This window comes from Macaca nemestrina, chromosome 9 (assembly GCF_043159975.1).
Source record: "Macaca nemestrina isolate mMacNem1 chromosome 9, mMacNem.hap1, whole genome shotgun sequence".
In the NCBI taxonomy this organism is placed as follows: Eukaryota; Metazoa; Chordata; class Mammalia; order Primates; family Cercopithecidae; genus Macaca; species Macaca nemestrina.
The window spans coordinates 14,953,047-14,979,071 of NC_092133.1; the positions used below are offsets into that span (position 1 = coordinate 14,953,047).

At 38.7% G+C, this 26,025-nt stretch overlaps 1 protein-coding gene across 1 annotated transcript in view; it reads left to right on the forward strand.

Moving 5' to 3' along the window:
* Nucleotides 1–26,025, forward strand: part of LOC105467666 (CDK2 associated cullin domain 1) — a 71,191-nt gene that overhangs the window by 6,691 nt on the left and 38,475 nt on the right. The window contains exons 2-3 of the mRNA XM_011717361.2: nucleotides 15,125–15,251; nucleotides 16,144–16,246. Of these exons, the coding sequence (XP_011715663.1) occupies nucleotides 15,125–15,251; nucleotides 16,144–16,246 (230 nt within the window). The remainder of the gene's footprint in view (nucleotides 1–15,124; nucleotides 15,252–16,143; nucleotides 16,247–26,025) is intronic.

Sequence of the window (26,025 nt, forward strand, 5' to 3'; positions counted from 1 at the left end):
GCATGGTGGCTCATGCCTGTAATCTCAGCACTGTGGGAGGCTGAGGTGAGTGAATCACGAGGTCAGGAGTTCAAGACCAGCCTGGCCAACGTGGTGAAACCCCGTCTGTACTAAAAATACAAAAATTTGCTGGTTATAATGGTGCGCGCCTATAATCCCAGCTACTCAGGAGGCTGAGGCAGGAGAATTGCTTGAACACAGGAGGTGATGGTTGCAGTGAGCTGAGATCGCACCATTGCATTCCAACCTGGGCAGCATGATGAGAATCTGTTCCCATCCCGGCCCCCCAAAAAAAGTTGGAATGAAATTTATGTAACACACAATTAATTATTTTAAAGTGAACAATTCAGTGGTATTTAGTACATGCCCAGTGTTGTGCAACTACCTCTGTCTATCTAGTTCCAAAACATTTTCATCAACCCAAAATAACATTCCATGCCCGTTAAGCAATTAGTTCCATTTCCTCACTTCTCCCTGCCCCTGGCATCCACCAGTTTGCTTTCTGTCTCTATGGGTTTACCTATTCCAGATCATTGTGTGTGTGTTTTGTTTTTGTTTTTGTTTTGAGACGGAATTTCGCTCTTGTTGCCCAGGGTGGAGTGATCTTGGCTCACCGCAACCTCCACCTCCCGGGCTCAAGTGATTCTCCTGCCCCAGCCTCCTGAGTAGCTGGGACTACAGGCATGCACCACCATGTCCGGCTAACTTTGTATTTTTAGTAGAGACGGGATTTCTGCCATGTTGGCAACGCTGGTCTCGAACTCCTGACCTCAAGTAATCCGCCCGCCTCAGCCTCCCGAAGTGCTAGGATTATAGGCATGAGCCACCTTGCCCAGCCTCCAGATATTTCATATGAATGGAATCATACTGAGATTTCTTTGAAATAACAATAAACTGGAGTGTAAATCTTTTGTATTTACCCAGATAGTTGCCATATCTGTCCCTCTTCTTTCCTTTGTGTAGATGGAAGTTTCCACCTCTTATTTTTCTTCCCTCTTTAGGGAAGAAAATATTTTTATAATGTAGTTATATTATACATTTTTTTATTATATTTTTAATATTTTTTATAATGTAGTTCTTTAATATTTCTTATAATGTAGTTCTGTTGGTCTTCAATTTATTCAGCTTTTGTCTGCAGAAATCTTTATTTTATCTTCATTTTCTAAGGATATTTGCTGGATGTAGAATTCTAGCTATACAGCTTTTTTTTTTTTCTTCTATAAGCACTTTAAAGATGTCAAGATGTCTTTCCATTATCTTCTGACCTGCATTGTTTCTTTTTTCTTTTCTTTTTTTTTTTTTTTTTTTGAGACGGAATGTAGCTCTCGTTGCCCAGGCTGGAGTGCAGTGGCGCGATCTCAGCTCACTGCAACCTCCACCTCCCCGGCTGAAGCGATTCTCCTTCCTCAGCCTCCTGAGTAGCTAGGACTACAGGCACACGCCACCACGCCCAGTTAATTTTTTGTATGTTTAGTAGAGATGGGGTTTCACCGTGTTAGCCAGGATGGTTCGATCTCCTGACCTCGTAATCCACCCGCCTCAGCCTCCCAAAGTGCTGGGATTATAGGCGTTGAGCCACGGTGCCTGGCCACTATCACAGTTTAAAAAATTTTTTTTATTTTGAGACAGAGACTCACTCTATCTCCCAGGCTGGAGTGCAGTGGTGTGATCTTGGCTCACTGTAGCCTCTGCCTCCTGGGTTCAAGAAAATCTGGTGCCTCAGCTTCCTGAATAGCTGGGATTACAGTCATGTGCCACCATGCCCGGCTAATGTTTGTATTTTTAGTAGAGACAGGGTTTCACCATGTTGGCCAGGCTGGTCTCAAACTCCTGATCTCAGGTGAGCCACTGCACCCGGCCTTATTGTTTCTTTAATAAATGTCTGTATAGTCTTATCTTTGTTTCTCTCTATTTATGTCCCTTTTTTCTCTGGGTACTTTAAAAATTTTTACTTAATCTTAAGTTTTCAGCAATTTTTTATGTTCTTTTTTGATGTTTATTTTTTGAATTTGTGGGGTTTTAGAATTTGTCAAATTTGGAAAATTATTCATTATTTTTTGTCAGAACCCCCCTGCCACTAGTTACACATATGTTATATCACTTATTATTGTACCATGTGTCACTGAGGTTCTTTCTGTTCATTTTCGTAAAGATTTTTATTTTTATTTTTTTTACTCTCTGTGCTTTAGTTTGGATAAATTTTAATGCTATGTCTTCACGCTGACTGATGTTTTCTTTTTCAGTATCTAATCAGCTGTTAATCCTGCTCTTAATCAGTGAGAGCTCCAAGTGTTTTTAATGCAGGCTGACAGTCCAGGTTTCAGTTAACCAAGCAAACTGTTAGAACTGTACCCAGCTTCTTGAAGTAGTATAGTGAAAAAAGAATCTTTAGTAAGTGCATTCCTTTTAATGACTTGTCTCATCTAAAGTTCTGTCTTCATTATTCAGCACCTTCCGAATCCATTCCCACATGTATTCCCAGATTTCTGCTGTATAATGTATTAAAGTCTTATAGTTCTTTTGGAATGTAAGCTGTCTCCTATTTATTGAGGGTTGGTACTTATTCCCTTGGGAAATCTGATTCTAGTTAGAGATCTAGAGACAGTGAGTTCTGCTTAGAGAGAGAATCTTTTTTGTGAGGTTTCAGGTAATAATATGGCAAGGTCTTCAATCAAGTAAAGTTAGTCTCATGTTGGGAAGGAGGGGTGTGTAAGCAGGGTTTCATGAGGTCAGGGTTTTCAGATTGATCGTACTCCACCAAACTGGCCCCGTTTGTGCTGGGATTACAGGAGTGAACCACTGTACCCGGCCAAACTTCAGGATCTTATTGGAGATCTTGTCTTGCTATTTTTTGACCTGCATCATATAAAATGATGTTGATGAAACTGTAAGAGAAAGCCATTTTAATGTTTACTTAAGGCCCAGTCCCAAATCTCTAAAGAAATTGAATACTGTTTATTTACTGTAAACTCTGTAAACCGTAGACCGTATGTATTCACATTGTCAACTGTTAAGCACTATGTAAAAGTTGATTGTTGATATCCTTTTATGGTATGTCTTGACAGGGCAAACTGGCCTTTCATTTTTCTTCCTGCTTCTGTGGACATTTGGTTATTAACCTCTATAGATAAAGTTGAATAGATCTGTAATATGTAGTTGCAGGTATGCTGATTCATCATCTGAATGGCATTTTATTAAGTGTTTATTGTATGCCAAAGTAATATTTTAGCCTCTGGTAATGAAGAGACACAGTTTAATGTGGGAGATGACAGAAAGATGATTATGATACATTATGATTAAATGCTATAAAAGAGTTATGTATTTGGTAGCATTCAGGAAAGAGAGTCTTTATAAAAATGAATAGAAGTTGGCCAGGAGGATGGGGGTGGGGATGGGGAAGCTGGACTGGAAGAGACTTCCTTGCAGAGGGGCAACCTGTGCCAAAGACCCAGAATTGAAATTATTTTTGGAATACAGAGTATGAGGAGAGAGTGGCACAAATTAAACATGGATAGATAGAAAAGGCTAGATAGTGAAGGACCGTGTTAGAGGAGGGATTTTCTTCTGTAGTAATGGGAGGTTTCAAGGGAGAAATTTGCTTTAGTGTGTTAATTTAGAGCGGAGAGAGAATGAAGGCCTAGAGGCTAGTTAGGGGTGTTAAAATTTCTGTAGTCTAGACAAAGATGAAGACTTGAACGAATAAAATTTTACAAGACAGGAGGTTTAGGTTTCAATTTGGAGATATTTAGGGACTAGAATCTACAAAATTTGGGGGGTGAGGGAAGGAAGATGAAGATTAAAGATTGCTGGTTTGGATGACGGGTAGCTGTCAGTGCCTTTGACCCAGATGTGAAGGAGTAAAGGTGTGAAGTGAGGGTTTGTGTGTGTGTGTGTGTGTGTGTGTCTGTCTGTCTCTTTTAAGGTGTCTATGGAACAGTCAGAGAGGTCCAGAGGCAGTTGGTAAATTCTGAGTTTTCTCATTTCCTTTGCCTTAGAATATTGGAGATACTATGAAACAAAATTTATCCTGAAACAAAAATTTAATTTCAATAGATTTTGCTTTTCCATTTCTGAGGATTTGAGATTCACCAGACTCTTTGTACTTAAAAAACAAAAACAGTACTTTGCTCTTATTAAAATAATACAGGTTTATAATTTTAAAACTCAAATTATGCAAAAAGACACATAATGAAAATCAGTGGTTCCTTTCCCTATCCCTTCCCATTCCTAGACCTGTTACTCAAAGTCAGTCATTTAATTACGATTCATTTAGCTGTTTCTTCTGGTATTAGCCACACATTTCAATGTGGTGATATTGTTACTGCTTAATTTATCATTCTTATATTGTCTATTGACTTCCAGGATTTAATTCTTTTATACCTCTAACATACCTTACCTTTCTAGTTCTTCTACTATCACAGTTTTGTTTTGTTTTGTTTTGTTTTGAGATGGAGTCTTGCACTGTCATCCAGGCTGGAGTGCAGTGGCATGATCTTGTCTTATTGCAAGCTCTGCCTCCCAGGTTCACCCCATTCTCCTGCCTCAGCCTCCTGAGTAGCTGGGACTACAGGCACCTGCCACTACACCCAGCTAATTTTTTGTATTTTTGGTAGAGATGGAGTGCAGTGGTGTGATCTCGGCTCACTGTAGCCTCTGCCACCTGGGTTCAAGAAAATCTGGTGCCTCAGCTTCCTGAGTAGCTGGGATTACAATCATGTGCCACCATGCCCGGCTAGTTTTTGCATTTTTATTAGAGATGGAGTTTTGCCATGTTAGCCAGGCTGGTCTTGAACTCCTGGTCTCAAGCCATCTGCCTGCATTGGCTTCCCAAAGTGCTGGAATTACAGATGTGAGCCATTGCACCCGGCCACAATTTGTGGTTTAATCAGTAAGCCATATTTACATTATAGCTATGTAAATATTTACTGAAGGGCCTAAAGTGTACTCAGTTTACATTTTATTTTACATAGAATGTTGTTAGTTGCCTGATTTGTATTGGCATAATTATTGTTGAACTTAGTCTTTTTTTTTTTTTTTTTTTTTTAAGATGGAGTCTTGCTCTGTCACCCAGGCTGGAGTGCAGTGGTGTGATCTCAGATCACTGCAACCTCCGCCTCCCAGGTTCAAGCGATCCTCCCACCTCAGTCTCCTCAGTAGCTGGGATTACAGGTGCATACCACCACACCCAGCTAATTTTTTTGTATTTTTAGTAAAGACGGGGTTTCACCATGTTGGCCAGGTTGGTTTCGAACTCCTGACCTCAGGTGATCCACCTGCCTCAGCTTCCCAAAGCGCTGGGATTACAGGCATGAGCCACCGCACCCAACTGAACTTAACTCTTAAAACTTCTCAACAGCTTCGTTTGATTCACCATGTACCTGGCACTGGTGTTTTTGAAATGCTCGAACAAATCAGCTTTTGTTTTTGTCTGTCTGTGAAGCTTAGTCCTCTTGTTTCTGTTTATTGCTTAGGGCCAGTGCATAGTTGCCACTCAGGGACTTCCCGGATACTTGGAATGATTGCTTCTTCGTCTTCATTTTTATTGATGAATTTCCAAGTATGTGTATAGAGCATATCTTCTAGTCATTTCCTGAGAGTGTGTGGATAAAGTTTCAGGTCTTGGCATATCTAAAAATGCTGTTTTCACACTTGATTGATAGTTTGGGTATAGAATTCTTAACAGAAAATAACTTTTCCTTGGCATCTTAAAAGTATTGCTTCATTAACTTTAAGCACGCATATTACAATGGAGAAGTCAGGTGCCATTCGTTTTTTCCCCTTGAGAAAATTTCTGAGATTTAAAAAATATTAATGTGTTAATATTTCTCTCCCTTTACGTTTTCTTTATTCTGTTTTCTCTGGAATTATTGGTAGTCAAATGTTGAATTCTGTTTTGATCTTCTAAGTCTGTTAACCACATTTTGCTACATCCCCTTTCTCATAAAGCTGTGGGAGATTTTCTTGGTGTTGTATTTTTAACACTGACTTTTTTTTTTTTTTTTTTTTGAGACGGGGTCTCCCTCTGTCGCCCTGGGTGGAGTGCAGTGGAGCAATCTCGGCTCACTGCAAGCTCCGCCTCCTGAGTTCACGCCATTCTCCTGCCTCAGCCTCCCGAGGAGTTGGGACTACAAGCGCTCGCCACCATACCCGGCTAATTTTTTTTGTATTTTTAGTAGAGATGGGGTTTCACTGAGTTAGCCAGGATGGTCTCGATCTCCTGACCTCGTGATCCACACGCCTTGGCCTCCCAAAGTGCTGGGATTACAGGCGTGAGCCACCGCGCTCAGCCTTTTTTTTTTTTTAAGAGCACTTGGGGTTGGGCGCGGTGGCTCACGCCTCTAATCCCAGCATTTTGGGAGGCCGAGGTGGGTGGATCACAAGGTCAGGAGATGGAGACCATCCTGGCTAACATGGTGAAACCCCGTCTCTACTAAAATTACAAAAAATTATCCAGTTGTGGTGGCACGTGGCTGTACTCCCAGCTACTCTGGAGGCTGAGGCAGGAGAATGGCGTGAACCCGGGAGGCGGAGCTTGCAGTGAGCCGAGATCGCGCCACTGCTCTCCAGCCTGGGCGACAGAGCGAGACTCCGTCTCAAAAAAAAAAAAAAAAAAAAAAAAAAAAAAAAAGCGCTTGGATTGCTTGTTTTTTATGACACGGTTTTTAATTTTTATCTTACCTTTCTGAATGTAGTAATTATAGTTTTTAAACAAGTTCTATTCTCTGGATTATCTTTGTTTTTAGCTTTTCAAATTTGTTTTGATCTCTTGTCCGAGACTTTCTACAAATCTTTCGTGATTCTTAGTTGTCTATTCATATTTAAAAGTGAAAAAAGATAATTGCTAGCTCTGTGTTTATAATGAGCCTTGTCAGGTTGAAGTGTTGGGCTTCATGTTTGTTAGGCTGATTGAATGCAGGGCTGCTATTTTGTTGAGGAACTGCCAAATACTAGTATGTGAATGTCTTTTCTCTGGGACTGTTTAGTTTCTCTAGAGAAGGATCTTCCACTCTGAGAGAATGGCAGAGTGGATAGGTGGAGGGGGAAGCAAAGCATCTTCTTCCTGGCGCATAGCATTCTGGAATGAAAGGAGTGGGGCTAGATGTTTGAGCATTTCTTATGCTGATTTCTGCTTAATCTGCCAGCTCTGTGCTTCTCATTCCCTCACAGTCCTGACCCGCGTGTTTCTAGGTCTCAGAGTCCTAACCCTTTGTCTCTCAGTTTCTCCACAGAATAATCCTCCTCTTTTCTTTTTACTGTTTAGTCTGCAAACTTTTCTACTGCATCTGCCACCCATTTCCAAAAATGCCTTTTCATAGTATTCCGTCTTCAAGTCCTGACCTTTTCAGGGGCCTACAGGGCAAGGTTTGTTTATCCACCATTGGTGTCCACCTCAGCACCTGCCTCAGGCTACTGCTTCAAGGTTCAGACTCTACTGGGCTTTTAATGCCAAAGAGAGATTGACTTACTTAAATCTTGGAAGACACCATTAAATTTTAAAACTGTGGTAAACCTGCAATTAGCATAGTTTACACCTATGTAATCTCAGTTGGGCAAATACTTTTCTGTTTTGAATTTTGAGTACTTTGAATTTTATGAGATTTTGGATTAGGTGGAGTTGGAGCCAAATTGGATGTCTTGATAGCTCTTGAACTTTTTGTATGTGTATGTATGTCGTAACATGTCCATTTTAGGAACTGTGTCACAGGCTCCTATGGATGTTATAATGGTAGAACCAGTGTTGTACAGTAACTATTCTAAAGGAACATAGATCTCAATCTGCTGGTAGGCTACAACAGCTAGGCCTTTTTTTTTTTTTTTTTTTTTTTTTAGATAGTAGTGATGAAGGAAGTTTCTAGTATTTTATTACATTTCCTCTAATTGAAAATTGTGTAGATTTCTAAGCAGTAAAACGGTAACCGTGTGTTTGCTTTACAAGTTTTACAGTGTTTTGGGGGACGAGGCACTTCATTTGAAGCAAGGCAAAGGAGGTTTTATACAGCTTGTATGTTACAAGGCTTATCTGGACCAAAATGTTGTCTTGTTATGGGGTGGGGGGCACAGAACCCTTAAAGAGTATGTTAATGGGAACTTAGATGAAATGAAAATAAGACATCAGTGTCATCTGGTTGTTTACGTGAATGTAACCATACAATGAGGAATGACTAACTCTTGATCACAGTAGACATTTTAAATTGTCCATAGTGTTTAAACTGAATTATATAAACCATAAACCCTAAAGCTTAGAAATTTCCCAAACAAATACCTGAAGCACACAACTTTCAAAAGGCTTTAACTTACTTTAGAAACAATTGCTGCCCTCTTGTACTGGCAAATCAAAATATACCTGAGTAGACGGTACAAGTTTTTTTCCCCTCCTAATAAGGAAAAGGATAAAGTACAGTTATGCTTTGCTTAACAACAGGGATACATTCTGAGAATTGTTTTGTTAGGCGATTTTGCATACTGTGGGAACATCATGGGGTATACTTACACAAACCTAGGTAGTATAGCCCACTACAACTTTAGGCTATATAGGATATAGTCTATCGCTTTTAGGCTACAAACCTGTACGACATGTACAGCATGCTACTGTACTGAATACTGTATGCAACTGTAACATAATGGTATTTGTATATTTAAACATAGAAAAGGTACAGTAAAAACATGGTATAAAAGGTAAAAAAAATGGTACACTTATATATGGCACCTATCATGATTGGAGCTTGCAAGTCTGGAAGTTGTGTGGGTGAGTGGGATGAGTGAATGTGAAGCCCTTTCTGTATATTGCTCTAGACTTTTTAAAAACACTGTACACTTAGGTTTTACTAAATTTATGTAAAAATTGCTCTGGCCAGATGCTATAGCTCACGTCTGTCATCCCAGCACTTTGGGAGGCTGAGGCAGGCAGATCACTTGAGCCCAGGAGTTTGAGACCACCCTGGGGAACATGGCAAAACCTCATCTCTATCAAAAAAAAAAAAAAAAAAAACAGAAATTAGCTGGGTGTGGTGGCACTTGCCTGTAGTCCCAGCTACTCTGGAGGTTGAGATGGGAGGATCACTTGAGCCCCAGAGGCAGAGGTTGCAGTGAGCTGAGATTGCGCCACTGTACTCCAGCCTGGGCGACAGAGTGAGAGAAGCTGTCTCAAAAAATATAATAATAATAATAATAATTAAATCAACCTTAGCTTCCTGTAACTTTTTTACTTTATAAACCTTTTAAGTTTTAAACTTTTTGGCTCCTCTGTAATAACACTTAGCTTAAAACATACAGTACAACTATACAAAAATATTTTCTTATCCTGATAAAGTTTTTTCTGTTTAAAAATATTTCTGTATGATTTTTACTTCTTACACTTTTTATGACCATTCCTCTCCTGTATCTACAAGGGCTTCCCTTCCATTCCTCAGGTTATGTTCTTGGCCTTCAACTGCTCTGAGTCCGAATCTTGGAAGAGTTCAGTCGTCCCCCTGTGCTGGAGGGAGCAGAATATTTTGCTGGAACATTCAGCCAGATTTATTGGATTGTTATTGACAGATAAGCATAATCTAGTGACAAAAAGTCCTATTTTTCTTTTAGATAGCATACATTAACTAGCTGGAGTTAAATAGGTAACAAAGGGCTCTTTTCTCCTTGTCCGTTCTGATTATCTAGTTGCAGTTAATTATAATTAATCTAAAAAGTCATTTATAATTTAGCCTTTTAAATTTGGCTTAATTATTTATTTTATAATTGCAATTACTACATTCTTAAAGATTCTGTTCTAAATGAAGGTGACTTTTGGTGGGGAGAAAGGATATGGAAGAGTTTTAGTGAATCTTTGGTAGGAAGACAGTTCCTAGCTACCTTTTTAACATTTTGTTTGATATATTCACACCTTTATTTGACTCTTCAATTCAAGTTGTTGAGAACAGGCAAACCATATATTAGCAATTGAGGAAAGAGGAACACCTAAGTGAACCCTGGCTGTCCTGAGCTGCTGAAGCATTAGAATGTTTTTCAGACTTTAACAGGCGTTAAGAATTATCTGGAGGGCTTGTTAAACAGCTTCCTGGGTTCCACCCACCCCTAGAATTTCTGATACAGCAGATCTGTGTTGGGGCCTGACCGTCTGCATTTGCAGCAAGTTTCCAGGTGATGCTGCTGCTGCTGCTCTGGATCTACACTTTGGAAGCCCTGATAGAAAGTAATGATCAGTCTCTACAGTAGACCAAGTATGAATTCATAATGCTTACTATAATTTCTGAATTTATTCTTCCCTTATAAAACAAACAAACAAACCTTAAAAGGATTATATAGTAGGGCTAACCTGGTTTGCTTTAGCCTGTGTGAAATCACATGTGATTTAAGCTTTAATTCCAAAACAGCTAATAAGCAGTATATCTTGTACTGTTTTTCTGTTCAGCATTTATTTTGCCTCACTAAGTTAATTCGCTTTACAGATGTTATTGAGTACCTACCAGGTGTCATATCCTGTTTAGAGTTGGGATTCTAGCAGTGAATTCCTTCTCCATGGGGCTTACGTCTAGTTTGAGGGAGATTGACAATAAATAATATGTCAACTTATTTGGATTAAAAAAGTGTAAGAGTTGAACATATTTATTCCTGCCTGGTATGAATTATAGACCTCTAATGGTTTCCTGTTTATCAGCAACCCGATAATATTTCCTGAATGAAGGTTCCAGCTATTCCATATGTTTTAGACTTGGTTTCATTTTATCTTAGTAAAGGTCAGTTAAACTACTTTCTCAGTGGAATTTAGACTGTGTGAGCTTTTTATTTTATAAATATGTGTTTCTAGGTTTAAGCCTTGTGGCATGATGTTTTTACATTTTTTTTTAGTAAGTGTTTTAAAATTTCTTGAACTTCAATGCCTCTAGAGGGCAACACACATTCTGCTGTTCAATAAAGCCCTCACCACTTTTGTTATTCTTGCACCAGGCCTGCTTTACTTGTTTATGTTATTAGCATGGCTCTTGTAGGTGTTTGTGCCTGTAGTGCCTTCTTTAAATAGCTTAAAAAGTAGTTCATTATTTTCAAGCTGAAAATCTAACCTAGATGAAATTTAGTAATTTAGTGGTAACTTAATTTTGTTTAGATTTCATACTTTCATTTTGGCTCTTACTTGCTGATAATGCTCATTACATACAGAAAAGGAATTTAGTTAATTATCTAAAAAGTAAAATTCAAGGAATTCTTTAGTTCATTGGATGTCTGTATATACTCTTTAGCCACATATAATATACATTGAAAAGACTGGCACGATACACTGGCACAGCCACAATATACTGGTGGTGAGATTATGAGTGATTTTTTATTTCCTCCTTTTGCTTATGTATTTTCTAATAACAGGCTTAATACTGAACTATAGAAATCAAGAAATAAAAAGTTGAAAAGTATTGTCTAAATAGGCAGCCCTGCAGATCTCCTAAGATCTCATCATGCTGCTCTGATCTTAGCATTCCCATTTTAAAGTAGTAAATCAGCTGTCTTCTACACATAGCATGAATTTTGGCTACTCTTTTGTGTTTTGTTTCATTTTTGAGACAGTCTTGCTTTGTTGCCCAGACTGAGTACAGGGGTGTGAGTGAACATGGCTTGCTGCAACCTTGGTCTTTGGGCTTAAAAGATCCTCCCACCTCAGCCTCCCGAGTAGCTGAGACCACAGGCGTGCGTCACCACGCTCAGCTAATTTTTTTTTAAATTAAATTTTTGTAGAGGTGAGGTCTCACCATATTGCCCAGTGTAGTCTTGAACTTCTGGGCACAGTCGTTGCTCTCGGCTCGGCCTCCCAAACTGCTGGGATTACAGACATGAGCCATCGCATCTGGCCTTCTCTTTCTTTTGGTCAGTGTAAACTTTTCTGTGGGCAAAGTTGAAAGTAATTACATATCTCTAATATAAGGATCTAGTTTTTAAGTTCAAGATTACACACACACTCTGAGACTGTATGTGTCAGATGTTAAACTGAACAAATAGCTAGGAGTTTTTGTTTTTTAAACCAAGGATTGGGTTGAGATAAGCAAGTAAATAAGTATCTTAAAGTTTCCTGCATTGTCATTTTAAGTGTTCACTGCAGATTGTTATGAAGAACCTTCCTGGGAAGAAATGTTAGCTAGCATGTAAGGTCACTGAATTGGCTTTCTATTAGTTATTCAGGTAACATAGATATGTATTGTATATAATAATATGTGTGGAAATAGAAACAGCTTTTTTTTTTAATGTGTGGAAATAGGGTTTTAGATTCTCTACTGTGACACATGCCTTTTTCAATTTGGTTTTAAAGTCTCTTTTCAAAGATATGTAAAAGCATCAGCAGTCACTGTTTCTGTAGTGAGTCCCCATTTTGTACTTAGAACTACAGGACTTTACATTTTGGTTTCTTTTTCCCCGTTTCTTCATATCTTTGACTTGGTGATTTGCGAAAGTGCGAAGCCTGTGCTTGAGAAGTAGGAGTGCTCCCAGATGGAGCCATAGCATGTGGTTTATTGAACTAAGCATTTTAGGAGCCCAGGAGATTGGTATATTAATTACTGGCATTACTACTCGTAGTTTTCTTTTTGAGCATGTTATCTAAGCTTCAACTCTCAACTTTTGGTGTAGAGAGGTATTTCATGTGGTTTAGGTGGTACACTGATAAGGGATTCTCTAACTCAGAATCACATAGAATGTAATTTCTTTTTCAGTTTTTTTGAATCCTAAGGATTACAGAAATACAAAGGTCATATTCTAGAGCTAGTGTGTAACACTTTTCAGTATCAAGTGCAAGAGGGTGACCCTGGGAAGCAGCTCTAGGGGGATTGGGGAAGTGAGACAGGGAAGGTAAGGAAGCCAGTAAGGTAAAATCACCACTGCAGGCAGCTGGAGTTTAGTACCAGTGAGGAGCTCTGGGAGTCAGTGTAGCACAGGGGCCTGAGAGTCATCTCACCCAAAAGGAGAGGAAGCTACTGGGGTAATGACACTGAATCTTCAGTAGTCATTGGTTGAAGTCTGCTCTGGGGTTGTTAATTCGCCCACAATTTCTTACCTGCTCCTTCTGCAAGCAGAGCAAGCTCTGGCAGCTGGACAAAACACTGAGAGAAGTAGCTTTAGGGTATGGATGGGGTAAATGGGTGGGTGGGGCACCAACAGTATCTGCTATGCCCCCTGGACAGCTAAGCTTTTTGTGCAGTCTTCCTCATTTTAGTAAACGACAACCCCATCCTTCGGTGCTCAAGCGAAAAGCTTTGGAGGAGCCACTGTTGACCTTACTTTCACATCTCACATCTAATCTATCAGTGAATCTTGTTGACTCTATTTTTAAAATATCTTCAAAATCTGACCTCTCCTTATTGTCCTCAGTGCCACCCTCTGGCCCAATCCCATATCAGCTCATAGCCTCCAAACTGAGTTTACTCTCAGCACAGCTGCTGGAATGATCCATATAAAACCTAACCCAGATCATGTCACTCCTCTGCTCAAAACCCTCCAGAGAGGCCTCCATCTTAGAGTAAAAGTCAAAGTCTTTACAATGGCCCATAAGGACCTACATGGTCTGGCCTCTTCCTACTGCATGTTTGCGCACATGCATGTACAATTCTTTTTGTCTTTAGCTTTACATTAGTCAAAACACTCCTTTATTCACCATTCCCTTCAGTGTGGGTTATGTGATTCATTTGTAATTAGGTTCGTTTTGTTGTGTTTTGCATTCTGTCTTTACCACTACAGCTTTGTTGGTTTTTTTTAAATTTGCATAGTCATTTGATATACAGTTCTGTTGGTGTTGACAAATGCGTGAAGTGGTGTATCCCCCACCACAGTTCCATGCAAGACAGTTAATTGCCATAAAAATTCCTTCATGCTACTGCTTTATAGATAATCCTTCTCCCCACCTTCCAGCCCCTGTCGACCACTGATCTGTTTTCTTCCCTGTGGTTTTGCCTTTAGTAGTATCATGTAAGTGGGACTCTTAGACTATGTAGCCCTTGGGTCTGGCTTCTTTGACTTAGCAAAATGCATTTAAGATTATGCCATGCTGTTTTGTGAACGTTCCTCAGATGTCCTATGAAATAAAATTAAATAACAGAAGTGAATCGATTTAAAGAAAGTATTGAACAAAAGTGATATAGATGGTACATAGAAAAAAATCTGGAACCTGGATGACAAAGGTGTGGAAATCGATAATGTGATAAAAAGACGCTGGGAAGGCTTTGTTTTACCTGGTATCTCTGACAGTAATGAGTCTTGTGTTCTTGAGTCACTTAACCTTTCTGCTTCCTAGTCTGGTAAAATAATGAAATACCTGGTCTCGTTGTTGTTACTCCTGAGGTAACTGTGGTTCATGACACAGAATATAGGTAGGTTCTTCTGGTAGCTCTTTTTAAAATATTAACATTTCAGTGCCGTGAAGCAACTGTTACCTGGATTTCAAAGCTGTTAGGATCCACTGTACAAATGCTTTGTGAAACCTGTAGTGTGGGAGTAAGAGCCTGTCTGTAGGAGTGAAGTAAGCCTCAGCACAGGGTGCCAGTTCACTGACTTCTTTTCTGTTGGGCTTATCCAGTTTAAGATAGTAGCAGCCTGAGTTGGAGCTGTAGTAATGATGAAGAGGTGCTGGTGGTATTATAAATCTCAGCAAGTTTTCCAGCAACCTTTTTGTGACTGCAGCATTTGGACCTTAATCCTCATAGTCCTGTCCTTAGGTACATTTCCTCAAGGATGTCTACAAAGATTGATTGTTGGTGTTCACAGTTTCTCTGAATTTTCCTGTGGTTCATTGATAGGTCATTTTGTCACATAATTGACTGTGTATCTGAGGGTCAGAGCATGTTTGAGACTGCTCCGCTGATGACAGAGGCTTACAGGAAACCCAGAAGGAAACCAGTGATGCTTGCTTGTTGGGTTGTTATTTTTAAAGATGGACAGGTTCATACTAATTCTTCTTAAACTCATGATTAATGGCTGCTTAACATCCTTGACCAGGTTGCTTTTTTTGTTTTTAATTGAAATAGGAGAGTCAGGTGATAGAGTGTCAGTGTAAAAGCAGAAGAGTAAGTGAGAGGAATTTGAGAGTGCAAAATGGCTGTGATTTGTGTTTGCTGCACATATAGCATGTAGTAATATTTATTTTACTTTTTACTTTTAGTAATGAATGTTATAACTATTGAAGATTATAAGAGCACATACTGGCCAAAATTGGATGGTGCCATAGATCAACTTTTAACTCAGAGTCCTGGTGACTATATCCCCATATCCTATGAACAGATATACAGGTAAGTCAAGATTTAATTTGCTTTGGTTTGAAAGGGTGTACCGAGGTTCAGGGCACTTGAATTATTCTGCACACAAATATGTAATGTAGAAAACGAAAGATGAGGCTCTGTGAGTGTTTTATGTATTCCACACTTACGGATTGGAGAGTTTGGTTTATACTTTTTGATTGAAAAGTGGTTTTCAAATTATGACAGAGTAAGCCTGCCACCTCCACCATACATAATGCAGACACTGTGGAAGTCAGCAATAAAAGCAAGAATGACTGAAGTATCTGGCATAAAAATTGTATTTTTAGTCTCAGAGGGAGACCTTAGTTTAATCTGTTGGTGTTTATTGACATGCAGTTCTAACTCTCTTCGGTTATTTTGTTTCCCAGCTTTTGGTAAATGGAAGCAGCAAATTAGGAAGTGGGGTGGGATATGAGATCAGCACAGTGAAAGGAGGAAGTGGCAAGTATGTTGTTCCACACAGCTGATGTACAAAGACGTTGTATTGCAAACACTTCCGTGAGTTAGAAACCTCTCTTTACTGATTATCAATCACTCTCTCTTCCTTATTTTGACATTCATTTAAAGAGAGAGAGAACCTGGTTTATAAGTAGTTATCATATTCAGACCTTAGATTCTCACGTAATGTTAGATTATCTAGTACTGATTAAATGTGTAATACACTATTTAGAAGAGCATATTGACAGCAGATGGTACTATCTTTTCCATCTGAACACTGATGGGGGAGGATGAATTTTTTATTTAAAAGTTGTGATTGGTTACTTTTTGAAGGTGTGAATTATTGGATCTGTGGCTATATATCAAAAGTGTGCTTTAAAAACTTGGTCTGAGTTAAGTGCTTTATGATTAACTTGGTTTGTGGGGGTTTTTGTTTGTTTTACAGTTGTGTGTATAAATGTGTATGCCAGCAGCACTCGGAACAGATGTATAGTGATCTGATTAAAAAGATAACTAATCACTTAGAGAGAGTCTCGAAGGAGCTGCAGGTAAAGAACTGATTGTATTGATTTTTGCTTCCTTGGGTTTTCCTGACTGGTTGAAGTTAGCTTGTCTAATACACATTTGGAAGCTTGTTAATTTGATTATGATATAAATTTATAAATGTTTTCTAGATGAATGTTGATCAAATCATGTAATTTTTGGAATAGATTATTAATTTGAAAATTTGGTATAAATTGTGGAAATTTTTGGATTAAATATATTTCAGAACTTAACTGATTCCATTGATTACCATGTCAACATTTCTTTTGTTTAAAACCTTATGTTTTTCAGTTAATGTCAATATTTGGTGACTTTTATGATACAAAACAAAATATGTGTATGTTTTAACTTTTTTTGGAACTCGTATTATCATCTTCGAAGAGTGGTTTGCCTGCTAATTTATAATGCCTTTCAATATGAACAACTGAAGTAAACACTTTATTGATAAACCTCCTGTAAATAGGCATCATCTCAGCTCTAAAGTCTGGGGCAGGTTGCAGAAAGTCTTCTGTTTAAGGGAGCACTTAGCTTGATCCTCCCCCTCCCCACTTCAGTAAACCTTCAGTGCTTGAAGATCAGGTATTATTAAGTTGGTGCAAAAGTAATTGTGGTTTTTGCCATTGAAAATAATGACAGAAACCTCCGTTACTTTTGCACCAACCAAATAATCTTTATACCAGGGCTTGATCCCACTTTGCTTTTGGTATGGAAGTAGAACAATGTCTAGAAAAATCGCTCAGCAATCCCAGCACTTTGGGAGGCCGAGATGGGCAGATCACAAAATCAGGAGATGGAGACCATCCTGGCCAACATGGTGAAACCCCGTCTCTACTAAAATACAAAAAAATTAGCTGGGCGTGGTTGCACACTCCTGTAGTCCCAGCTACTCAGGAGGCTGAGGCAGGGGAATCGCTTGAAACCAGGAGGCAGAGGTCGCAGTTAGCCGAGATTGCGTCACTGCACTCCAGCCTGGCGACAGAGTGAGACTCCGTCTCAAAAAAAAAAAAAAAAAAAAAAGAAAAGTCACTCAGCGATAGACCAGGGTCTACACCACAATTAGGAAGCACCCCAGCAGTTTTGAAATAACCACAGTTTATAGCATATGCTGGGTTGGGCTTTGGGCTTTGAATATTGTTCTTCACAACTTGTGGTCTGAGACAGTTTAGTCTTTTTTGTCTTTTTTCCCCCAAACAGTTGTTGTACTAAGTAGCATTTTGTTTTCTTTTTCAAATGATAGAGCTGTGTTTTGTCATAGTCAAATGTATACTTTTCTCGTTGTTAGTATAAATTTCTTTCTTCATATTTTTGCCGCCAACTATAACATCTTTATTCATTTAACACATATATTTAGTGCCTAGGCATTGTGTATAAATTGTTGATGAAACCCTAGGTCTGTGCTTTATAGCTTTTGAGTGATTTGCTTTCTAATTCTTCACTCCACCATCTACCTGAATTCCCACCTGAATCCAATTTATGGACTTCTGGTCTCGCTGTGGACTCTGTCCACTTCTGTTCGCTTGCCAGTACCCTAGTCAGGTTCATCATCAATTCTCAAGTGTTTTGCTGAAGTAAATGCTTATCTCAACTGCCATACTTTATTGATATACCTTAACTAGTTTTTGATTGATGAATATTTAGGTTACTTCCAGTCTTTGGCTATTACTAACAGTGCTGAAGTGAATAGTCAGTCTTGTAAGTAATGTCGTTTACTAAGTCCATATTGTGGTTCACAGAAGTTGTATCAAGTTGCATTCTCATCAGTTCTGTGTGTATCACAGTGTCTATTTTCCCTCACCCTACTAATACAGACTATTATGAAACTAAATAATTTTTAGTCTTATATTAATATAGGAATGATTCTTATTAATGATTAAAACGTAAGTCAGGGTGATATTTCTTTTGATGTTAGTGTTTTTTTAGTTTTTTTGAGATGGGGTCTCACTCTGTCTCCCGGGCTGGAGTGCAGTGGCACAGTCATGGCTTACTGCAGCTTTCACCTCCCTGGGCTCAGGTGATCAGCCTCCCCCGTAGCTGACACTACAGGTATGTGCTACCATGCCTGGCAAAATCTTTGTGTTTCTTGCCTTAGGGATGGGGTTTTGCCATGCTGCTCATGCTGGCCTCAAACTCCTGGACTCAAGCGATCTGCCAACCTCAGCCTCCCAAAGTGCTAGGATTACAGGTGTGAACCACTGTGCCCAGCCTGATGTTAATGTTTTTAAAAGGGGTAATATTTAGTTTGTTTTTAGAATCAATACATGTCCCACTTTGAGTTCAGCAATATGCTCTTATGAAAAGTCTAGCTTCAAAGTGATTCCTTTTATAAGATTATAAAGTCTGTAACCATTATTAAATAGCAGTGGGGAGTAGTTTAAAACATGGGGATCCGGGGCTCTGTTTTCAGCTCTGTCACTCAGCATTTGTGTGTTTGCCTCTTTATTAAACATGCTAATATGTATCATCTTATACATTTTCTTGACACTGAAATGAAGTAGATTTACTAAAATATCTTGTTCCTTCACACTAAGGTGTAAGGTATTTTCTCAACATTAAAAGGAAGTAGATTTACTAAAATATCTAGTTCTTTACACTAAAGTGTAAGGTATTTTTTTCTTCTGCTTCCTGCCTGGCAAATGCTTCTTCATTCTTTTCTCAGGCTTAAACTCATTTGTGTCCATCTATGTAAAGCCTTCCTGGAACTCCTGCACTCCTCTTTAAACAGAACAGACTATTGGCATTTCTTCTGTGGATCCATAGCAGCTCAGCAATAAGAACTCTATTAGGGCAGTGATTGTGTTATTGTTTCTGCTTCCCTAACTGGCTACTTCACAGGCCCTCCCTTGACGGGGATGGACTCTGTCTTGTTTGTCTTTTTATCCTTAGTGTCTGCCACAATTACAACTCAGCAAATGTGTTTTGGCTAAATGCTGAGTAACTAAATATGAGCTGTGCTAATGGAAAGAGTAGCATAATTAGCTTCAGATGACCGCTACTCCTATGCTCTTTAGATTTGTGGGCATTTTATTTATTTGTTCAGTGTGATGTGTGTGGCCTGATGTAATCTTTATTTTATAGAGACCTTAAGGCAGTTTTCATGGGGGACAGATCAAGAGACTGTGCCAGGCTTTATGAGCCAGAAACATTTTATTTGGATGGAGCATTTTGTTTGCAGCTCTGGTTTTCATAATGAAATATTGTTGTTATGAGCCAAAACAAGTGTGTGGGAGGAGTTGCATTTGACAGATAATCAGAAATTTAGTGCTGGAGTTGATAAATCAATGATTTGGACCTAGAGGGTGTCAGCCTCAGTCAAGGGCATCTTAAAATAGCTGTGGGTTTGTATAGTTTATATGTCAGAGGGATTTATTTATTTTTATCCCAAAGCATATCCTGTTGGGGAGGTTGAAGAGTATATAAAATAATGTTCCCATATTCTCCAGTTATTTTTAGTGATGACTTCAAAACTAGAGAACATGGTTTTTAGAGATTTTAGAATAATTTGTTGAATGTAAATGTTTTTTACGTGACAGCATAATCTAACTTGCTGCCTCTTTTTTTTTTTGAACACATTTCTTTCATTTTGGAAATAATGACATTTCTACTTCAGGCACTTTAAAAAGTTTTTTTTTGTTGTTGCTGTTAAACTAATAAAACAAATAGCTAAGTCCCCTTAGTATTCTCCTTACTATTATATTTCACTATGTGTATATCTATACATGTTAACTTACTGCTGGATTATTTGAAATTGTGACAGTATATTTTGCTTTAATGTTTTTAAACCATGCTCTTCTCTTGTCCTTACTAACTCCCCTCTTCTTACTTATTTATTTATTTGTCAGATAGTGTCTCAGTCTGTTACCTAGACTGGAGTGCAGTGGTGTAATCCTGACTCACTGCAGCCTTGACCTCCTGGGCTCAAATGATCCTCTGGCCTCAGCACTCCCAAATAGCTGGGACTACAGGCGTGCACCTCCATGCCTGGCTAATTTTTGTGTTTCTTGTAGAGGTGGGGTTTTACCATGTTGCCCAGGCTGGTGTTCAACTTCTGGACTCAAGTGATCATCCTGCCTTGGCCTCCCAAAGTGCTGTGATTACAGGCATGGGCCGCCACTCCCGGCTGTTCTTTCTTTAAATGTGATAATGAAATTTTATTTTTATTTTTATTTTTCTGTATCTCTAGAACGTCAAAATGTAAATTTCCAATTCTGGTATTTTCCTATATCAGTGAATGGAAATAGATGACTATAGAGAGTAAATTGGTTTACCAATTCAGTAAATAATATTCTGAATAGTTTTGGAAAATTCTATGGAAACATTTAGAAATTACCATATTTTTGGTGAGAGACCTGGACCAGGACCCTCAGACTAGGACCTACACTTGCCTGTTGGATTTGAATTTCATCTTACAGATACCTCATACTGAGGTCCAAATCTAAATTCCTCTTCATTCAAATTAGTTTCTTTCTGAGGCTTGATATTTCATATTCCTCTTAGCTTTTTCTCTCGTATTTCTGGGTGCTTAAGGTGGATGGAATACTATAATATCTCTTGCTCTGTCCTCTTTCATTCCCGTTGTTGTCTTCCTCTTCCACGTCATCATTGGCTCATGCCTGCACTAGTGGAGTATTTTTTTAATTGGTTGTCTTCCTGCAGTCTCTTCTTTTGGCTGAACAATCTAAAAACTCTAATTTGATGGATATACTTTCTTGTTCAAAAATCTAAAATACTATTTACTGCTTTCCTTAATTAAGTAAACACAGCTGATTTTTTGGTCAGTGTAAAAAAACTGAGTGGTTTTATTGGTTGCAGGGGTTCCTAGTGGTAACGCTAATGTATCATATTTAAGTATGACTCTATTATTGGTGGACATAAAATTGGTAAGACTAGATAGTGTGGACCGTCCCCCCGCTGAGAGCAATTACAAAAATTAGACCACAGAACTAACAAAAAAAGTGAATTATAGCGCCAGGATCTAAGAGAAGAAGGAAACTCAGAGAGAGGAACCTAACATTTGAGCCATTTATCTACTGGGGTCACCTGTTTATTCTGGAAAAGGAGGCTAATGAGCTGAGAAATTTAATAGAGCTTTGACTCACTTGTGGGGGTTGGGTAATAAATTGGAGTGTAAGGCCCATTAAACCTGAAGTACCACATCCCAGGAGTAGCAAGAATAATAAAAAAAAAAGACTAGCCTTCTTAATCTCTAAAGCCTGATTCCTGATTGGATTAAGATGGTCTTGATTTGTCCAGGCACGGTGGCTCATGTCTGTAATCCTAGCACTTTGGGAGGCCAAGGAGGGCGGATCACAAGATCAGGAGTTCAAGACCAACCTGGCCAAGATGGTGAAACCCTGTCCCTACTAAAAATACAAAAAAATTAGCTGGTCGTGGTGGTGGGCGCCTGTAATCCCAGCTACTCAGAAGGCTGAGACAGAGAATTGCTTGAACCCCGGAGGCGGAGGTTGCAGTGAGCCGAGATCGCGCCACTGCACTCCAGCCTGGGCGACAGAGCGAGACACCATCTCCAATAAAAAAAAGAAAAAAAAGATGGTCTTGATTTGCTAGAGCCTCGATTAAGCTTACTAGTAGCAAAAGTAAATTCTGGAGCGATACCATTATCCTAGGCATCAAATTGTTTCTATAGTTTTTCATAAGCAGAATCTGGCACTTAATCCGAAATAACTAGTCACAGTAGGAGATGAGGCGATCATCAAACCAGGCGAAATTGTGAAGTACGTTTTTAGGCAAGAATTGGGAGAATTCATCACCAATAGTTTCTTAAAGAAATAAAAGTGTTTTTCAGGTAGAAAGAAAATGTTTCCAGATGAAAACTTGAAGATTCACGTAGGAATGAAGAAGGGAAAACATAAATATGCAAGTGTAGATCAATAATAATGATAACGTCTTCTAGGGTATAAGAATATATATATATAAAATCAAAACTCGCACCAATAATGTGTAAGGTTGAAGTGTGGGGAGTGAAGGTTTAAAATGTTCTGAAATGCTTGCATTGTTCGGGAAATGGTAAAACACTACTTTCTTTTAGACTATGATAAGGCAAGGATGCAGTCTGTAGTAAAAGAACATAGTTAACAAGACATAGAGGAGAAAAAAATGGAATAATTTTAAAATAAATCAAGAAAGGATTTTTAAAAAGCACAGAGAACAGATGAGATAAATAGAAAAAGAGTAGGATAATAAAACTTCAACATGTCTATTATTATATGAAATGTTAAAGACTAAGTGCTGCATTAAAAAAAAGAAGACAATTTCAGACTGGTACTGTTCCTTGTGGAGCAGGGATACCCCGTGGACAGTGTGTCTAGAGTAGCAGCTCAGAGGCAGTTCTGCACTCATACCCACTTTTAACTATTGCAAATTAAGGGCAGTATGCAGAGATTTCTAGAACGAGGGGGAGGGTGGTAACTTCTGGGTTGGGTTGTTGCCATGGAAATGGGTGGTAACTTCTGGGTGTTGCCATGGCAGTGGTCAACTGACATGGCACACTGGTGGGCATGTCTTATGGGGAGGTGCTTCTGCCCTGACCTGTTTTTAGCTTGTCCTCCGTTTGGTCCTGATACCCAAGCCCCACCTCTGGAGTAGAGTTCTTCCTCCTATTATGAAGTTGAGAACTTTCACCTTTTCATTTAAAGGAAGCACTTACGGCTTCTCTTTAGCATATCTGAATTGCCAACATCATTTCTCTTGCTCTTTGGAGTCATTATTAAGTAAAGTAAGGGTTGTTTGAGCATGTGCTGTGATAATCGTGACAGTTGAACTAATAACTGAGATGGCTGAGGGACTGACGGATAGTGTCAACAGTGTGGATATGCTGGACAAAGTGCTGATAGATATCTCAGGTGGGATGGAGCTGGATGGTGTAAGATTTCATCATGTTACTCAGAAGACCATGCAGTTTAAAACTTAAGAATTGTGGCTAGGTGCAGTGGCTCACACGTGTAATCCCAACACTTTGGGAGGCCAAGGCGGGCAGATTACCTGAGGTCGGGAGATCGAGACCAGCCTGAGAAACGTGGAGAAACCCCATCTCTACTAAAAAAAAAAAATACAAAATTAGCCGGGTGTGGTGGCAGGCACCTGTAGTCCCAGCTACTTAGGAGGCTGAGACAGGAGAATCGCTTGAACCTGGGAGGCGGAGGTTGCAGTGAGCCGAGATCGCACCATTGCACTCTAGCCTGGGTGACGAGCGAAACTCTGTCTCAAGAAAAAAAAAAAAGAATTGTTTGTTTCTGGAGTTTTCTGTTTAATATTTTCAGACTGTGGTTGACTGGGTAACTTAAATCTCAGAAAGGGAAACTGGATAAGGTGGGGGACTACTGTAATGGATAGATGGATATATAATCTTTTAAAACTGTCTTAAATGACACTTCCTCATTTCATTTTTTTAATGTGTATTTCTGAATCCAGAATCCATTGAAACAATTGTGAGGCATTTTCTCCTCAATTAGTGTCGATACATTTATTGTGTATGCTAATGTGTTATCTAAAAGAGTAAAAGAGAGTATATTTTCACCAAATAAAAATATTCTGATATTTTGATATAGTAGTTTTGTACTCAGTGACCCATTAACAGTTCTTTTGTCAGTGCTTTGGAACTCACACTGTACGTTAGCCCCAGTAAACAGTGTTGACACAGAGATTTGGTTCCTAGGCCAGGATGGTAACATTCAAATGGGAGGATTAGCGCAGATACTACTAACCTACATTCAGGGTCCTATTGGGGAGAGACCACAGAGACAAAGGTGCTGGGAAATGTAGTTTTTATCTCAAATAAGGTTGAATTTATAGTAGTTTAAATATTTAACTTTTAATTAAAAGTAAGTTAACTGATTACATTTAAACCATTTTAATAAAATTAGAGTAATATTGATGTCTAACTATATGTTGGTTTTAAGCAAAATAAGTTGACTGTCTAATAATGGAAATTCATAGAAACTAAACCGTAATCAGCCAACAGTACTTAACTTTGATTCACTATTTGTAGACTCCAATTTGCATATAAAATCTTTACTGCCAGATTGCCAATAAACTGAGTGGTTAAAATCCCTTGGTGGTTAAAATGAGAGCAAGGATTGCTTTGCTATTTATTTTTTGTCCAGTGGGTGGCAGCATAACTCAACTAGTTGTCTTGTGTATGGTCTTTTGAAATTTTTTATGCGTTTTAAAGGTTTTAATTTCTAAATCTCTTGTATTACAAAGTGTATTCTAAGAAAACTTTCCTCCCCCACATACTCTATTTGTTCCTTGCTAAAGTAAGATTTTAGATAATAAGAAAATTGATATCTTCATAGGTTTCAAATAAAATAAATATCATTGCAACTGGTAAATAGGCCTTTACATGTGTGTTCTACTGAAAATGTTTCTAAGTTATGTGGAAATCTGTTTTTTTCATCTCTACTAGAACTTAAAGCAGTTGTTGTGGCAAACCCAAGAATTTGCCAGGGAGATGCCCTAACCCTCGATCATTTGATAGACTCTCATTCAGACCATGATTCTAATAAGTTTACTGTCTTCCTTTGAAAGCAAGGATTTTGTTTGCATTTTCATGTGCTTTCATAGGACTTAACATAATACCAGGCCCAGAATAGAGATCCAGTAAAAAGTACTTGGTATAAGTTGGTTACAAAAACATACTCTGGCTTTACCACTGACATTACTAGAGGCATGTATTTGTTCCAGGTGGAACATCATCCCGAACTTGGAAAATGAGGAGAGTAAAATCACATAAATAATAGCTATTTGCATTTGTTTATTATCATGGTGTACAGAGTACAATTATGGATTGTATTCTTTTTAAAATATACTGTCTTTGAGACTGAACTGTGTAACTTAAGTTAGAAAAGATAAGGAAAAAGGTTTCCTTTCCAAAATAATAGCAAATAGGTGTAAGTACTGTAAGTAAGTTAGTGTTTGCTAAGTGTTACATAGAGATAAAGTGTGTGGGGAAGGGAGAAGTCAGCCTAGCTTTATCTGGCTTCTTTGAATATTTCTCCATTTAGTAATACTTGAACCTTTTATAGCTGCTCAGTGTCACCTAGCTAGTTACTTTAAAAGCTAGGATTAGAATACAGATTGTTTCATGTAGATAAGCTAAATGAACCCAGGATCACAGAAGCCGGATTTAATTCAGTTTATTAAGTCCAAATAGTATTTGGAAAATGAAGGAAGTGTTATTTTAGAAATAAATCATGAGAAAAATTTCATATAATGATAGTAGCAGTTAACGTTGAGAAGTAAAAGATCTAAGTGAAAAGAAATATCTTCTTAGATTCAGTTGACTTTATTGTAGCTTTCAATTGAAAACCATGCTTATAGTTTATATGAGAAGTGTCTGATACGTAATAGCTCTTAAATAGCTCCTGAAGATCATTACCTTCTATATCACTATTTTTGGATATTATTCTAATACGGAAATATCTGCACAGCAAGAATGAGAATGGAGTGTCAGATGTATTTGTATATTTGGAAAGAAATTCCTTTTTTTTTTTTTTTTTTTGAGACGGAGTTTCGCTCTTGTTGCCCAGGCTGGAGTGCAATGGCGCCGTCTCCGCTCACCGCAACCTCCGCCTCCCAGATTCAAGCGATTCTCCTGCCTTGGCCCCCCGAGTAGCTGGTATTACAGGCATGTGCCACCACTCCTGGCTAATTTTGTAGTTTTAGTAGAGACGGGGTTTCTCCATGTTGGTCAGGCTGGTCTTGAACTCCTGACCTCAGGTGATCTGCCTGCCTTGGCTTCCCAAAGTGCTGGGATTACAGGTGTGGC